This window comes from Microcaecilia unicolor, chromosome 6 (assembly GCF_901765095.1).
Source record: "Microcaecilia unicolor chromosome 6, aMicUni1.1, whole genome shotgun sequence".
NCBI classification, from domain to species: Eukaryota; Metazoa; Chordata; class Amphibia; order Gymnophiona; family Siphonopidae; genus Microcaecilia; species Microcaecilia unicolor.
In genome coordinates, this window is record NC_044036.1 from 145,916,758 (window position 1) to 145,935,294 (window position 18,537).

Genomic DNA, 18,537 nt, shown 5'->3' on the forward strand with positions numbered 1-18,537 from the left:
ATTTGTAAGTACAATGAAATAAAATGAGGTTCAAAAAGGGAACACTTAATTGTGACCCATTTTGACTAAAGGTTTACATCACCTTCTTCTTGATATTGGCCCATGATAGCAAACTCGTTACTTAAAAAAAAAAAAAAGATGGCGAGTTTATTCTGTTATTCTCCCAAGAATACTCTTCTCAGTGAGTCGTTTCTGTACCATTGTTCTGCTCCTGTCACAGAGAGAGAAGGAGCATGCACATTTTCTCCTAAGCTGACTCATTTGAGTTGCTATTTGGTAGTAACTATTCCCTTGAGCCATACCTTACCACCAGAAGGTCTGAGGGTGCCCCCACCCCTACCCCACAGTGGTAGAACAACAATTGTCTGGATATAATGAACTTAGATCTGGAACTGCATTCCAAGTTCTTAGTAGTTGAACATGTGAAGAGAGCAACGGATAAATGATATGAAAAGATCTCTTCTATGGAAGCATCAACGAATATTTGTTTTTGGAGTACCCGATGCTAATATCTTGATTGCGAGTTTGATAAAAGTTTTGATGGGTTTCTGGAGGACAGATGCATTCATTATTAGGTAGTCGTGAGGTTTGACCACTTCTTGGCTTGAGCAGCAGGGAATGGGTCCTTCCAATTAGGATGTGCAGTGTACTTTGAGACTCAGGCCACAGTTGGCGTCACAGTTCAAAACTAGATGTATCACTGATTTGACCCACCATAGATTAGAGTAGTTGATGGTGAATGAAACATGAAAATGACTTATTACTCTGCTCAATAAGATCATTATTTATTTTAGGTCATTTATACCCCGCCTTTTGCCGCAGTTTTGCAGCCTCAAAGTGGCTTACAATGAACTATTAAATAAATACAATACAGTGCACAGTAAAATCAGTTACAGTTACATTACATTAGGAAGAGCGAAAGAACAGGGTAAGAAGGGAAAGGGAAGAGAGACTTAGATGGACGGCAGAAAAACAGGTGAACCAAGAGGGATGATGAAGATCTAGGCAAAACAGAGTGGCTCGATCAGGTCCAGCAAGGCGATCCTCAAACGGGAACTGCAGCAGTGCCCAGTTAGCACAGATAAGGCACTGAGGAAACAGCAGCAGCATGCGGCAACGATCACCAGAGTTAACGGTGCAGGATCCAAGATGGTGGTTCAAACGGACCTCCTCCGCAGCTCCAACCGTCAGGGTCTTCCAAGCCAAAGGTCTCCGCCTTTTCTTTTTTCCCCCGAAAATGGACGTGCGGCAAAATCAAAATTGCCGCACATCCATTTTGGGTTTCAGACCTTTGCCGCCAGCCATAGACCCTAGCGGTAAAGAATTTGGGCAGTAATGACCTGTGCACTTCAGATGCTACTTGGCGTGTGTCTGCTATGCGCGCTAGAAAATAAAAAAAATATTTTTCAGACGCACGTAGCGAACACGCGCAAAAATTGAAATTACCGCAAGGGCCACACGGTAACCGGGCGGTAACTCCAGTTTGGCGCACATAGGTGCCTATGTGGCGTAGTAAAAGGGGCCCTTAGTTATGTTTATAAATGTAGCCCTGCTATTCATTTGCCAGATTTATGAACCTAATGCTGAACATCAGTGCTAAGCTCTTTTTTTTTTTCCACCACCTTAAATCCAACTCTCTTGCCACCCACGTGTCATGCTCCTGAATTTAGGAGTTTAGTGAAATTTTAAGTGTAAATTTAGGCACTCAGCCCTAGTAAATTTTCAAAGAAGCTAATTGAGGAGCATAACTCTCGGGGCCCTGTTTACTAAGCTGCGCTAAGGGCGTGCTAGCCAGTGGCAGAGCTACGGGGGGCGATGGGTTGGCGGCGGGAGGGGGGTCAAGAGGGTCGGCGGCAGGGGGGGGCAAAGTCAGCAATGGCGGGGGGAGTCGGTGACGCCAGGGGGGCTAAAATGTGCCCCCTCACCTCGGGCTCTGGACCCCACTCCCGCCGAAGTCTGCTTGCGCCCCTGGTGCTAGCACTTTTAGCACGCGCTAAATGGTAAAGTCACCTATAGGGTGTCTCTAGTGTTTAGCATGCGCTAAAAATGCTAGTGGGCCTTAGTAAACAGGCCCCCCCCCAATTTGAACTTTTCCCCCTATTCGCATCACTGGGTTAGATATAAATACAACGTAAATGAGAAATCTTTTTTGCAGGGGGAAATGCTGGGATAGCTAGAATTTATTTCAATAGCATGAAGCCACTGGATCAATATTCTGGGTGGGGGGAGAGGGGGGAACAACACCTGAATTTCTCCTCCCCGCTCCAGAATATCTGGATTCTTTTTTTTTCAGGTTCCGAGACCTGTTTAATGGACCAATGTAAAAATATTCTAGAGATGAGAAAACGTGTGATCTTTTCAGCCCATGTAGGACCCTTCTTCAACTTGTCAATCAACTGTGATAAATAGTGCACCTTTCAGTTGGTGGTTTGTTATTTTATTCATTGCTTTCTCATAGTTTGGATTCTTTAGAATGTAAGTACTTCATAGCAACTTAATTGAGGGTACCTTGATATGATCTCAATTTTATGCTAGCCACTGTATGCCAAGAGAAAGTAAGGAGCTTAGTAAGGCAGAAAGTCTAGTGAGCCCTCTCTCATTATGAGGGCAGTTTACAAAGGGAGTTTCACAGTGGAACGGGTAGATGTGAATCACTTGTTTATGCTTCCCAAAAGTGCAAGGACTCGGGCACACAATAAAGCTAATAATAAATGTAAAATCAGAAAAAATACATCTTCACTCAATATGTAACTAAAATCTGGAATTCATTTCTAGAGAATGTGGTAAAAGCAGTTAGCTTAGCAGGGTTTAAAAAGGTTTGGAGAAACTCCTACAAGTGAAATCCATAAGCCATGACTTGGGGAAAATCCAGTGCTCTTCTTACACTGTGCAGCTGTCTGTGCTGTTCTCAAATTATCACAAGCACAGCATGGGACTTTGTCACCACATGGATCACACTCCTGCCAGAGCGTGTGGTGCAGGAAGACTGAATCTTTTTGCTCGTTTTCAATTGCGGTGCTTACATCCTGGCGGCCTGCAAATTTCTGCAGAGAAACTAGTAAATTCTGTACCCTGAGGGCAATTCTTTGCAAATGCTGTATCGCGCAGTTGTGCAGAATTTCCCCAGGAGTAGAAAGTATATCAAAGCCTTTATGTACCACTGCTAGTATCTCTGTTGACCTCCAAAGATAAAACTATGGCAAAAAAAAACTGTGTTCTGCCAATTCTGGTTAGGCTTGACTAGGTTTGGGGAGAAGTTCCAAACAGAAAAGTCTATAAGCCGTTATTAAGATGGACTTGGAAAATCCACTGCTTATTCCTGGGATAAGAGCATAAAATCTGTTTTACTCTTTTGCAGTCTTGCCAGGTACATGTGACCTGGATTGACCACTGTTTGAAACAGGACACTGGGCTTGATGGACCTTCGGTTTGCCCCAGTAGGGTGATGCTTATGTTATGGGTTTTATCCGCAGGAAAGAGCCTTTATAAATTGCCCTGGGCCTCCAAAGGACTAATAGGGTTTGCCCAGAAAAGCAAGCACCAGCTCTCATTTTGAAAACCTCATGCTTGTTTTTTCACAAATGTGAGCCATATGCTTTGCATTCACAAAGTGTGAAAGCTAGAAAGAAACCGGTAGCACTGCGGGCCGCTGAATTTTCAAAGGAGGATCTCTGCGGGGGGAGTTTCCCTTTGAGCATTTGCTCGCAGGCCCCCACTGAAAATGATCCTCTTTAAGGATGCAAGAAAAACTCTGCTCTCGAGTGGCTTTTATCGTGATCATGGTCTTTCCTGCCACCTTGAAGTGGCAGACAAAATCAGACTGTTAATGACGGCAGTGCGTTCAGCCTTAAAACAGATGTTATGGTCATATGAGCATCCTAGGCTTTGTGCATTATTCTTACCAGCCAAGACGGGGCCTCTGAACGAATGATGAATACCGCCATCAGACAAGAAGTTAAGAAGAGATTTCTATAGCAGTGGACAGGGCTGACATTTCATTAACTTGCTGGTTGAAACTGCAAAGGGGTTCGTCCAAGATGAAAACACCCTGTTCTTGCCGTTCCAGCTTTTTATTCTTTCTTCCCTCGGAGTCTGCAGTCATGTTTCATTTGGAAACTGGACTCCTTTGGCAAATTAGCAATTAGAGCAATTTTGTGGGAATATGTATATGTGTCATTAGTTTTCCTGCAAATTAATAGAGGGAGCAGAGGTCAGGCGGGAATTTTCCACTCGACTGCAGCTTCTCTGTTGAGATTTGGCACTTTGTTTTGGAACGACCACAGCTGCTCAAAGCCACAGCCATCCTCCAGGAACTGACTTTTAATTAGTTTACCTCAGAGCCATTATTGTGAATATGCCTGTCTTTCTCTCCCCTCCCCTCCCCCCCCCCCCCCCCCCCCCCCCCCCCGAAATAAAATGACTGTTTCTACAAAATATTCCAGTAGCATCTTGCACCACCTCTCAGAGCTGGTGGGGTCATTTGAATACAGCGTTTAATCATTAGATCACCTCCGTAAGTATGTCCTAATTAGAGCACTTACAATACAATTTTATCTTGTCATTAGCGGAGATTGGCTGCTTCCTTTGTAGCTTATTAGTGGCTGCCCAGCAGTGGGTATGAGTCAGTGTGTCATTTTTCAAGTCTGTTAGGGTCTCTCCCCTCCTTTTCTCCTGTTGTTTTTTTTTTAATGTCTGCAGCATTTCTCCCCATTGCCCCGTACGTCATCCTGAGTCTTGTGCTCATTGCTACCTGTTTTCAGAAGCCTTAAGACATTCAAATTCTTCTAGTGTAAATCCCTGACCTTTATGAATTGTTTTCACAGATTTACGACAGGAAAAAGATTAAATGCGCAACAGGAAAAAGTAGCAAAGCAAACCTTTTCCATAATACCTAATTGCAGCACACACATGCTGCTAATGTTAAATCAGGTCTTAAAATTATTAATTTGGCAATGGCTTTTGTTACTCAGAAACTAATTTAAAACTGAGTAGATTTTCAGTTCTGGGTTGATTTAGTGATGCTGCTAAATTCTGTTTAGCATCAATATTGCTGTGAACATTTTTAGCAGACTCCAGCAGACCATGCACGTCTGGGCAATTGGGAGCTGCAGGACAATATTTTGTTTTAAGACTTGCCAAACTCATAAAAATATGTGTCCCAGGTAGACTGTTTAACAATCAGCTTTTTATCAGTTTTTCCAGACATAACGCTGAGGGACCTGTGAACAGTGTAGTCGGTTTTCAAAGGGAGAGTACTTGTCTTTCCCTTTTGAAAAATTGCCCACGGTGCAAAGAACCTGCAGACATTTGCTTGTGCTTTTCTTGTGCAGATAAAAGTTCTCTAGAAGATACCATCCATCAGATATTAGGCATACAATACATACGTGTTTATCTTAAACGCGTGTAAGCCGGCATGTCTATATGTTTGTTGCATGATATTGTAGACAATTGATGTTTGTAAAATGGATGCTTCTGTTGCAAATTACTAGTACCCACACATCCATTTCTGGATGTCTTAAATCCTATTCTACATTCCGTCTGAAAGGAACCACATAGTATTTTCCAATCCCACTGAAAACACACCACCAGGAATGCAGCCCCTTGACCTTGCCAAAAATATGTGGGCTGTGGAAGAAGCCCCCCCCCCCCCCCCTCAATATTTTTAGCCTGATCGAGGGGTCCTTTTACAAAGTCGTGCTGAAAAATGGCTCGTGGTAGTGTAGGTGTGGGTTTTGGACGCGCACCAATCCATTTTTCAGCTCTCCTGTAAAAAGGGCCCTTTTTTAATTTTTCCCAAAAATGGATATGCAGCAAAATCAAAATTGCCGCACGTCCATTTTAGGTCTGAGACCTTACCGCCAGCCATCGACCTAGCGGTAAAGACTTGCGTGGTAACCGGGCGATAATAACCTATGAACGTCAATTGCCACTTGGCGCGCGTACGAAAATAAAAATTATTTTTCAGACGTGTGCGCTGCTTGTGCTCCAGTTCCGTGGGGAACCCTTTGTTGTTCTTTCTCCCTTCCCAGAGTGTGACTGGGTTCCCGGTCAGCCGTGAGGCCCACTTGCTTGGACTGTGCGCGAGTGGGTTCCTGATCGGCCGTGAGGCCCACCTGAATGCTCTATCTCCTATTTTCTGGTGGTGCCTGTTGGCTATTGTGTGTGTGCGGTGCTTGGTGGCTAGGGTGGTGCGGTGCGTAGGGCCTGTTCGGTCTACCCTAGGCCTTGGCCAAAATCCTATACTAGGCCTCGACCTGGGCACATGTCCCGAATAACACCTAGATGTTGTGATAGGCAGATTCCTAATGTTTTAAATAAATACATTTTAGGGAGAGGGGTCAAAGACATTCTGCACTGGGGCTCTGTTAGCTAAGACAAAATGGGGCTGCTGGGTGGAGAGAAGGAACTACTTGGCAGATGCTGGGGAAACAGACTAAAAGGCTCATGTTGAAGATTGGAAGGTTGGTTGCTATAAGAGGGATAAATGGGAAAAAAATAGAAACCTTTCCTCTGCTCTCATGGAAATGTTCACCACCATGTGGAGAGGCCAATGGTGATGAAGGCCAAAGAGTGGAGGAGAGAGAGTGGGAAATGTATCCAGTTAACTTTAACCAAATACTCAATTGACTATCAGCTTAGGCAGAGTCTCTGCATTTATTCACCTACAATTAATGAAGTTATCAATTACCATAGCAATTCTGTAATCTAGGTGCAGACATTTAAGTGTGCTGGGTGGACTTCTACAGTCTATGTCTCTGAAATGCCAAAGAGAGACAAAGTGTTGCATATCACATTCATTGTTAGTTTGATCATGACTTGGTAATGATAGCCCGTTCAGGTCTTTATCTGCCGTCATTTACTATGTTACTATGTAAAAGTGGTGTACCACTGAGCAGGAGGAGAAACAGAAGGGAATTCTGGGAAGAGAATTGGGAAAGAAAGGAATAGATACAGTGTTGGAGCAGGGACTGTCTCTTCATGTTCAAGTGTACAGCGCTGCGTACATCTAGTAGCGCTATAGAAATGATAAGTAGTAGTAGTAGAAAAGAAAAAAGGCAATGTGTCAGGGTAGTCACTGCCACAAGGGAGGGTATTGGAGCTACTGCTATGTAAATCCAAGTTGAGGAAGTAAGGAACAAAGTTGAAGATTTGCTTAGGGCATCTGGTGTCCTTGTACCGACCAAATGGCATGGTGTGACTGACTTAAGTTGGTGGTGCAGCAGAAAATTTGCTGCTGCCTTGTAAATGAAAATCACAAATTGTGAAATGCTCTAAATTGATGGTGAACTATAGATGCTGCATCCCTGCACGAGCTTGGTGCTGGGGTTGTTGCAGGAGTTACAAGGAGAACTTTCATCCATTCTGTGACTGTGGAAAGCAGAACAAGGGACCGAGAGTTTTTCTGTCGTTTGCTTACCCTCTTTTGTTATCATTAGTTACAACAAAAGGAAAAGTTGTGCAAAATAAAACAAGAAGAAAACAAAAGCTTTGCTGAAGCTCAAGCTGCCAAAGGTTCTAAAATTCAGCCAAATTAAAGGATTGACTTTTCCCATCCTTGCTCAGAGCAGGAAACCCAAGAAATTTCCCTTTTCTCCAATGAACCTTGTCGTAGCTGAGTAGATTTCTCCTGCAGTTCATAGGCATTGTTCTCTTGATGCATACTTAGGGCCTTGAGCAGCCACCACTGGAACAGTAGAAATTGTTATACATCCTGATATGGCTGTAAGAGATAATGATTGCATAGTTTCTCCCAGTGCAATTTACAGAATTCTTACAGATACACAGATCTGTTTTCTGAGTGGGAGTATACATAAAACAAGTGTCCTTGTTACTGTCAGTTGCACTTATGGTAAAGAAACATGTCAACAGTAAAACCATTGTGTTGCTTCTAACAATTCCAAGATCAGCTTCATTTTAAGCCATATGGCTTGATATTTCTCTTATGGTGAGAGCTTGAAGAGCGTCAAAAGAATGAAAGCTCAAAGCAAATGAATCAGAGCAGTAGGCTGAAAACAGGAAAATCCAGGATTCAGATTGTACTTCTCCCAGTCACACTTCACTCTCCACTGTATCAATTTGAAATTTAAACTGTAAGACCTGTGGGGCATGAGAATATCTAAATGTAACTCATCTTGAGCTTGGATTCAGAAGGGTGAATAATTAAATCCAAAGAACTTCTTCCAAAATGTGACATGGAAAACGCAGCCAGAACAAATCTTGTGGTTAAAATGCATCATGCTGAGCAAGTAAAATTTCTGGTTTAGGTTCCCTGTTGCCCCTACCCCCAACTGAGGATGCTACAGAAAGAGCATTCAAAAGAGCCTGGGATGTGGAGGTATCCTGAGACGTTGCTCAATGATGACACCTAGTGGCTGTATTTAAGGCCCACAATTGCTGTATACTCAAGGAAGCCCATGTGAGGAGCTTCCCAGCTGGGCTGAATCAGTTGGAATGGGGATATAAAATGAGAAGGTGGGGAGACCCCAGCTATTTATAAATGAAGGCTCCTGGTGGTGTAGCACAATTATTGTTTGGTCCCCCTTCAGCTGGAAGCCCAAAGAAGCAGGAGAAACTGCGCAATCTTGGGTTTTATAAAAATATACATTGTATTTGTTAGTGTGCATTTAAACTCCTGAGGTGCATTCTTTGCTCTTGCTATGAAACTGGCTACTTTTTGTGAATCATAAGTTCTTTGCTGTAAGAATCACAGAGTTATTCCAGCAACATTTTGTTGATTGTTTAAAATATGGATCAAAGGTAATTGCAACGTTTCAAGCAGAAAATGGAAATTCACAGGTATAAGCAAGCATTTGCTGGAATTAAAAAAAAAAAAGTTTGCATACAAACGACATCCCTTATTTATATGCTTGAACTTGTTCAGAATTCATGTGGCAATGTGTAAAGGAGATGAAGAAGCCAGGAGACTGGAATTCTCTTTACTCCTCCATCTTTCCACCTGCCCCTCCCCCCCCCCCCCCAATCATCATAACCTGAAATAGGGCTTTTGGGATTATGGATGCTGTACTGCAGTGGTTTTCAGCTTGGTCCTCCCTCAAGCGTTCTGATTTTCAGGATAACCACGATGAATCTGCATGAGAGAGGTTTGCATACAGCGAAGGCAGTACATGCAGATTCATTGTGGCATCCTGGAAACAGAAAAGGACTAAGGTGAGAACCACTGATTATAATGCACAGCTGTCTTGTAGGATGGCTTTATCAGCTCCACTGTAACACCAGCCAAGTTGGCCTGTTATCATCATTGATAAAGTTCAGAGTTTAAAAATGTAGTATTTTCTAGTAGTGCTGTTGAAAGAAGGACTAGAACTTTGAATTTCTACTTTAATCACCATATCTACTCCTTTACTTTGTGACCCTAACCAAATTGGTTATGTTTTCAGGGTGCTTCTGGTTTCAGAATAGCCAATTTATACAAATGAAATGGATTCGTTGACCTACTATATTCAATATTTTTGGTAAATTTCCATTGTAGATATTTTGGAAACCAGTTCAATGTGTGGCCCTCAAGGACCAGAGCTTTTATGTACACATTCTCATCTATTCAGTCTTTGGATAAAAGCCCCCCCTATCCCCAGGACAGGAACATAATCTCATACAGGACTCAAAGTAATTGGCACAGGGTCATGGAGCTTTTTACTTCTTAGTTAGGGATTCAAATCTTGCTTAGGTTTATAGTGATTAGAAATTACATCATCTCAGATTTTGATAGCATTTGTGTAATGACTTGTGTGATGAGAGATGAATCTTTAGGCCACACCCCCTAAAGACGGCCATCGCAATTTGACACCGAGATACAATACTGTTTCTAGCCTCAACAGAGAAACCAAAGATTGCAGAAACAGGGAGACCGAATTACCTTCTGACCCTTAAAGATGGTCCCTAGAGAACAGGGATGAGAGACGTTGATGGAAACTTCCCATTACTACTACAAAGACCGTCCCTAGTGTGTGAATAAAGAGAGGAGTTCTGTTGACAGGGTTGTCAATACAGGACTTGTTTATTTTTTATTTTTATTTTTTTTTGTTACATTTGTACCCCGCGCTTTCCCACTCATGGCAGGCTCAATGCGGTTTACATGGGGCAATGGAGGGTTAAGTGACTTGCCCAGAGTCACAAGGAGCTGCCTGTGCCTGAAGTGGGAATCGAACTCAGTTCCTCAGTTCCCCAGGACCAAAGTCCGCCACACTTAACCTAGCTGAGATCATATTCATGCAACTTTTTAAATTAGTCCCCTTATTTTCTAACTCCTGTTACTCTTTCTTATCTATGTGTTCCACCTCTGCGGTCACCCTATGTCAGAGTTTCCCAAACTGGGATTTGGAACCCCAAATGGGGTCATGACCTAGGTGGACTCTCCATAGGTACATCATTATTCTACACCTCCAGTGGATCTACAGTTTTATTTGGCCATAATTATGGGGTCATAGCCAGAAAAAGATTGGGAGGCACTGCCTTATGATGTCTATTAAGATGTTTTATTGTGTTTTGTGTTGACATTGTAATATAGCATATTATGCCATACGATGTACTGTTTGAATATTTTTACTGCTGTAATTGTCTGTTGCCTATCTTCAAGTTATTCTTGCTGTGCACCACCTTAGGTGAATTTCTTCAAAAAGTCAGTAAATCAATCCAAATAAACAAATAAGTGTTAAATTCACAAAACATATATATATATATATAGTCCCTCCTCCCAAAATGAATAATTTTGCCCTTCTACCTCCCCAGTGCATCTCACAGGTGAGATACCTTTGAATAACAGTTGTGATGCTGAATAAATGGTGATTAAAATTATTTTCAAATTAAGTTTTTTCTTCAAACATTTATTTAAAATACAGAAGGAAATTGTGTATTATAAATTAGGGATGTGGCTTGGTGTTTGTGCATTTGGTTCACATGGGCGTGTGTATATGAATACCTATGAATTAACATGTACAATTGAATTTTATATGCAAAACATTTCTTACGATGCTTGCAAAAAGACACAAATGTGTGAAAAAACATGAAAACCACACATGAACATTGCAAAGCCTGTGTTTAAAATGAAGACCAACAAAACTTTTTTTATTTTTTTGCCCATGAGCATCCCTATTATAACTAATGTGGTAGAGATAATTTTGCTTCTTTTCCATGATAAAAATAAAAAATGGCCAGCAGGTATCTACTTAGCCTTTAGTAAACAAACAAACATTCTCCTGGACTTGGTTGTCATGTATGTTTCTCTTAACTTGGTAATCTCCCTATAGCAGAAACTATTGTCATATTTGTGCTTGAACAGTGCTGCATATATCTGATAGCACCATAGGAAAAAATGAAGCAAAAGTCATAGTAGTAATAGTAAATGTAATATTAGTGGAAATTATTCTGCAATTAAATGCTGGAATATTGTTTAAGATATAAGAAGCTCAGAACTGGTGCCTATAGGACCTGTTTTTATAACAGGACACTTAGGTGAGAAAAGGAAAAAATGTATCTTTCGTAAAGGCAGTGTAGGTGCCGCTGTGTCTTTATATAACATAGAGGGGCATAATCGAACTGGGCGCCCATCTCTAAGGACGTCCCGGCGAAGGGGCAGGGCATCCCATATTATCGAAACAAGATGGGCGTCCATCTTTCGTTTCGATAATACGGTTGGGGACACCCAAATCTTAACATTTAGGTCGACCTTAGAGATGGGCGACCTCTGTTTTTGCCGATAATGGAAACTGAGGACGCCCATCTGAAAAACAACCAAATCCAAAGCATTTGGTCGTGGGAGGAGCCAGCATTCGTAGTGAACTGGTCCCCCTCACATGCCAGGACACCAACCGGGCACTCTAGGGGGCACTGCAGTGGACTTCAGAAAGTGCTCCCAGGTGCATAGCTCCCTTACCTTGGGTGCTGAGCCCCCCAAACCCCACTCCCCGCAACTGTACACCACTACCATAGCCCTTAGGGATGAAGGGGGGCATCTATATGTGGGTAAGGTGGGTTTCAGAGAGCTCCCATTTACCAACACAAGTGTAACAGGTGGGGGGGGGGGGCTGGGTCCGCCTGTCTGAACTGCACTGCACCCACTAAAAACTGCTCCAGGGACCTGCATACTGCTGTGATGGAGCTGGGTGTGACATTTGAGGCTGGCATAGAGGCTGGAAAAAAATGTGTTTTAATTTTTTTTTTTGGGGGGGGGGGGTGGGAGGGGGTTGGTGACCACTGGGGGAGTAAGGGGATGTCTTCCCTGATTCTCTCCGGTGGTCATCTGGTCAGTTCGGGCACCTTTTCGAGGTTTGGTCGTGAAAAAAAAGGGACCAAGTAAAGTCGGCAATATGCTCGTCAGGGACGCCCTTCTTTTTTTCCATTATCAGCCGAGGATGCCCATCTCTTAACCACGCCGCCTTGAACTTTGGTCGTCCTTGCAACGGAAAGCAGTTGAGGACGCCCAAAATCGGCTTTCGATTATGCTGATTTAGGCGACCTTAGGAGAAGGACACCTATCTCCCGATTTGTGTCAGAAGATGGGCGCCCTTCTCCTTCAAAAATAAGCAAGATAGGCCCCCAAATCCAGGCCCAATGGTGCACAAATTTACTCCTGCTCTTAAAAAGTTGTAAATGTGTGTATACTCAACATATGTACTAGGGCCAACCGAATTTCTGTTCCATGCCAAAGCCAACCCGAAATTTGTATTCAGCCTTTGATTCAGCCAAAAATGCTAGTACATTTTTGGCTGAAACTTTGGAGCAGTCCCTACTTCCTCCCACCCCGTACAGAAGGAGTGTGTGTCTCCCCACCACCCCCAAAACCCACCTATAGCTCCCCCTATCTCATCTAGGCACAAGACCACCAGTGGTACAGTAGATCCAGGAATCGGGGAGGTAATAGGGGCTGTTCCTGTTCAGGGGTCAGGCTTAGCCCTGGTTGCCACTTTCAGCTGAAACTGAGCGGTGAATTTTGGTAACATACTGTTTTCATGAAACCGAAAAAACCCAGTTTTATTTGCTCTCTCGTATGTAACCAACTCCGCCTCTGGTCTGCCTCAGTTGTACACTTGGGAATGCTTATTCACAGATTACATCTTTCCATGGATGTGCTTTCTATGTGCATTTGTGGTTATGTACATGGGAAACCTTCATAAGATTATCCGCAACAATGTCATTTCGAAACTGCTCGCTCATACATTTTGGTATAATATCTCTTTTTTTTTTTGCCTTTAAATAGCTGAACCTGGTATCGAATGTCACACTTTCGAAGACAGCATCTGAGGCTTCTCCACAGAGTTTACCTCATACGCCAACTACGCCAACTGCACCCATCACTCCTGTCACGCATGGACCTTCTGTCATCACTACCACCAGCATTCACAATGTGGGGCCCATCAGGAGACGGTACTCTGACAAATACAATGTGCCTATCTCCTCAGGTATGCGGTCATGGGAAGAGAGGGAGTGGCAAACACCCTCCCATTGGAGCCGACTGTGTGGGCGCTTGAGCACCCCCAATATTGAGAACATTCATTGTATGTGTTCAGGGAGGGGTTATTTCCATTGAGTTTAGCACCCCCAATAATTTTGAAAAGTTGACTCCTACAGCCCTTTCCAGAAGGGGTGGAGTTCATTGGATCTTGACCGAAGATAACGTTAGACTGGTGATTTCATTGGGCATTCCTCGGTCTTCCCGTTTCCTTGTTTAATACGATAACTCTGCCCATGAGGCTCTTATCTAGGCTGTGGGCAGGACTTGATATTGAAGAATGTAGGCTTTTTTTTACACGCCTCTACCCATGTTTTATAGGGAGAAGGCAGAAGAGCTATTGGAATTATGAATTTTTTTTCTTTTGTTGATACTGCTTTGGTCAAGCAGGTTTATAAATGTAAATAAAAACTCTAAATTGGCATTTTTTACATGAAAATTTTAAAAAATTAAGTGTACAAATGTCTAAGAGCCTCTTTTACCAAGCTGTGGCAAAAGGGGGCCTGCACTGGCATTGACACGTTTGTCATGTGCGTCGAGGCCCCCTTTTACCACAGCGGGTAAACAGGAAGTCTTTCCTGTAGGAAATGGCTATGCGGCAAGTAAAGCGCTTACCATGCAGCCATTTCGGGGGGGGGGGGGAGGTGGTAAGGGCTCCCACGCTAACTCGGTGGTAACAGAGCAGTGTGTGGCACTGTCTGATTACCGTCGAGTACACTCCGGCGCTACAAAAATAAATATGTTTTTGTAGCGCCAGATATGACGGCGTGCTAGGGGTGGGAAGAACCGCCGGGCTGCTGCGGTAGCCTAGCGTTGCTTCCTGTTTAGTGAGCGTAAGCCCGCGTTGGGTAACACCGCTGCTTAGTAAAAGGTGTCCAAGGTTTCCTTTGGTTACAGGGTTGCCGAAGTTGGTCTTCAAGGGCTGTAAACAAGTTGGATTTTTAGGATGTTCTTAATGAAAGTGCTTGGGAAATTTGCATGTGTAGCTCCATCACTGTATGCAGATGTATCTCGTATATATATAACTCAGGGGTCCTTTTAGAAAGGTGCGCTGAAAAACGGCTTGTGGTAGTGTAGGTGCGGGTTTTGGGCGCGCACCGCTCATTTTTTTTTTTTAGTGCACCTGTAAAAAAAAAAAAAGGGGGGGGGGGGCCTTTTTAAAAATTTTTGCCGAAAATGGACGTGCGGCAAGCATCCATTTTGGATCTGAGACCTTACCGCCAGCCATTGACCTAGCGGTAAAGACTTGCACAGTAACCGGCCGGTAATGACCTACACGTGCCAAATGCCGCTTGTCACACGTCCGTTACGTTTGCCCGAAAATAAAACATCTTTTTCAGATGCGTATATTGGACGCGCGCCGAAAATGAAATTACCGCAAGAGCCATGCGGTAGTCGGGCGGTAACTCCATTTGACTGCGCGTAGACGCGTGGCTTAGTAAAAGGACCCCTCAACCTGTTAGTAGCCCACAAGGACTGAACTTGGGCACTCCTAATAGTTTTGAGTACGTGTCTTGAAGTGTAATTCCTTGTGTATGTCTTACGCTGTGACAACATACTACAATGATCCCTAGAAAATACATATTTTAGATGGCCATATCTTGGGGCTGTTTCAGTCATACCCTACGTTTTCTATCATGCTTATAAATCAGTTTTGTGTGGGGGTGGGGACGATACTTATTTAAGGAGGCAAAAGAAATAATACTTTAAAAATCTTGTTTAATAGATATTGCCCAGAATCAAGAGTTTTACAAGAATGCTGAAGTCAGACCACCATTTACATATGCATCCTTAATTAGGCAGGTGAGTAAAGCCCCTAAAATTAGCCTGTAGCTTGTTAGCTGCTATTCTGTATTTTAACATGTTACTCTCTGTAGTTTAAACTCATACTTGGTTGCTAGAAGCATTTATTCACATAAACGTAAGGAACAGAAATATGTTGTGTGTTTATAATTGATGCTTACAATCAGTTCTTAAGCAAACTTAAACCTTTTGCCGTAAGAAATTTTTAAAGCAGCAATATATAATTGCTTTTGATTAAGCATTACAATGCAGTGCGATTATTGGGGAAATTCATTTCACACAACAGTGAAAACAGGCCTGTTTAAAGATGGCAAGTCAATTATCACAAGCTACAGTAATCTCTGATCCCTGGAATTAATCTGAGCACTAAATAATTACTGAGCTTTAATCAGCTGGTGGAGTGTTTTGCATTTCTCTTTGATTCTCTTTTATGAATGGCTGATAAATTAATAATTCTGTGAGGAAACAGAAATAAAACTTCAAAACATCTAATTCCAGTTTGAATTGTAGCCCCCTGAACTATTTAACAAGAAGCTGGAAGACAGGATATTGTTGTTCTGAAGTCCTCCTCTTGGATTTTCCTTCAAATCCCCGCCTGTTCATTTACTAGTCAACATTGTCGGGCTGGACTTGGTTTAGGTAAAAGCCGTTAAGGCCAATTCTGTAACTCGGTGCCTCAGGCAAGGTGTCCCATTGCCATGCACTTGGCTCCAATCCTATAACGGCATCTTGGCGCCAAGATTCTGTTATAGAAGTCTAGCAAAGGTCGACATTGGCGTGCTCATATGTTGGCGCCCTGACACCTGCCATTAACATGGTGTAAAAGTTAACATGCTAGGTGTGCCAAGTAATACGTGTAGTGTATAGTATTATAGCAGAAAAGAGATGCAATGATCTGTAACTAGGCATAATAGTAGAAAGGCGAGCAGACCAGCAGTCTGGAAAGATGTGCAGCTTTATTATAACAATCACTGACGTGGCCACACTTTGCCCACAGGCTGCGTCAACAAACAAAATTAAAATGATACAAATCCTAAAAATAAAAAACTCCAAATTTCAAAGACATAAAAAATGTGAAACAAATAAACATAAAACAGACAATAAAAAACTATTAGAACAGAGGCTGTGACAGTGAACAACCACCAAAGTGACGGCAGTAAAATCACCTGTTGAACTGATAGGATACCTTTTGTCAGTCATATTAGTTCCTAACCCTGACGCAACCTGCGGGCAAAATGTGGCCACGTCGGGTGATTGTTATAATAAAGCTGTTCATCTTATTTTAAAGTTTACACACTGATTCACAAGATTATACATGGAGAAGCCCCTATCTACATGAATAACCTTATCAACCTCCCAACCAGAAACAGTTTGACGTCTTCCCGTACTTACCTTAATTTACACCTTCCCAACTGCAAAGGTATCAAGTACAGATCCTCCTATGCAGCCAATTTTTCCTTTTTGGGTAGCCAGCTTTGGAACGCTCTACCAAGACCCATCTGAACAATCAACGGCCATGTGCCCTTCAGAAAAGCATTGAAGACCCATCTCTTCAAGAAAGCCTACCCCAATGATTCAACTTAACTAAAGCCTACCCACATGATTCTGTACCGACAATTGTTATTCATTGACCATGTCTCCCATTCTCCTTATTGCCACCCCCTATCTTTTCCTCTCCATCCTCCCTACGCCTACCTCCCTTCGTTCATTTCCTTCTACACTCAATCCCTCCTATGTTCAATTTACTTATTCGTCGACCCCATTATTATTATGTTTGCTACAATTTGTGTAATCTCTTAAAGACTTTGTGATTCTTTTTTACTGTTACTATGTAAGCCGCATGGAGCATGCTATGTGTGGGAAAGTGCGGGGTACAAATGTAATAAATAAATCTTTCCAGACTGCTGGTTTGCTTGTCTTTCTACATTTATAGTATTATATACACTAAGCACCTAACTGGGAGACACGCCCATGGCCTGCCCATTCTCCACCCATATGTACTCCTCCTTTCAGTTAGACGCTACCATATAGAATAGTACCTAATACGCATAGGTAACTGTCAATTTAGTGGCGCCTTTGATGCATATCAGTGGCACCTACCTGTTGGCACCACTTTATAGAATTTCCCCCATAGGTTTGTTTTGGGTTTTGTTTGGAGGGGGGGGGGGGGGTCAGTGCCTGACTTGAAAATGGAGATGGGCCAAAAAGTCTTGGAGCCCTGTTTACTAAGCTACGCTAGCATTTTTAGCGCGTCTTAAACGCTGGGAGTCGCTCATGTATTCCTGTGGGTGACTTATCGTTTAGCGCGTGCTAATCATTAGTGTGTGCTAAAAATGCTAACGCGCCCTTAGCATTGCTTAGTAAACACGGCCCTTGGATTGTAATCCTAAACACTGCCCTAAAACAGAGGATTTGTTGTAAACGTGGCTAAACATTCCCTTAAAATCGGGAGGGAGAGACATACAGGGCCTTATTTTATAAAGGTTATGCTCCTAAATTATGAGCACACTCTTTTGCTCCAAAATAGATTATGCTTGTAATTTAGGAGCGTAAATTTAGGAGCATAACCTTTATAGAATAAGGCCCACAATGCTGAAAACCGTAAAGACAGCACTTTTCGATAGTCCATACTCGTACGAAGTAGCTGGGCTGCTAGAACTCGTGTACGTTGTTCCAGTTCTTGAAGGGAATCCGTCTGTAATGTTATGGCTCTTATTTTAGAAGCCCTACTCATGATTTTGCATGTGTTAATACCGGTATTTACATATGTATATCAAATAAATAGTGAAAACCCAATTTTAGAAAGCTGGGATTTACACATTTAAATCTGAAATACATGCCTATGGCAAGGGGGAGGGGCTAGAATGGGACCAAAATATACACGTGTTTTACCCCGTTACAGAAGGAGAGATCACCATGGGATTTCCCGTTTTCCCTGGTACATTTAGGATTCATAGAAGTGATCATTTTCAGCAGTGCTCTACAGGAGGGATTGGGAGGGGGGGGGTTGGGTTTGACCCCTTGTTTCTCTCTGTGTTACCCCCCAAAACTGATTGTACAAATGATCCATATATATCTCTTCTGTTTGACCCATATGTGTGTGCAGTTTTTCTTTTTCAGTCTCACCATTCCTATAGCAGAGACCTAGTGGAAGCTACACATACTTTTTTAGTTGTGTTTTGTGCAGTTTTAAGTCAGGCCATTTTGCCCTGGAAAATTGCCCTCCCCAGCTGATTGTACAATTTCTTCAGCCCATCTTTGCTAGAAAT

General features: G+C 42.7%; 1 protein-coding gene across 15 annotated transcripts in view; it reads left to right on the forward strand.

Moving 5' to 3' along the window:
• Positions 1 to 18,537, forward strand: part of FOXP1 (forkhead box P1) — an 801,754-nt gene that overhangs the window by 747,098 nt on the left and 36,119 nt on the right. For all 15 annotated transcript variants that reach the window (XM_030208061.1, XM_030208060.1, XM_030208059.1 and 12 more), the window contains 2 exons: positions 13,214 to 13,415; positions 15,192 to 15,268. In XM_030208061.1, the coding sequence (XP_030063921.1) occupies positions 13,214 to 13,415; positions 15,192 to 15,268 (279 nt within the window). The remainder of the gene's footprint in view (positions 1 to 13,213; positions 13,416 to 15,191; positions 15,269 to 18,537) is intronic.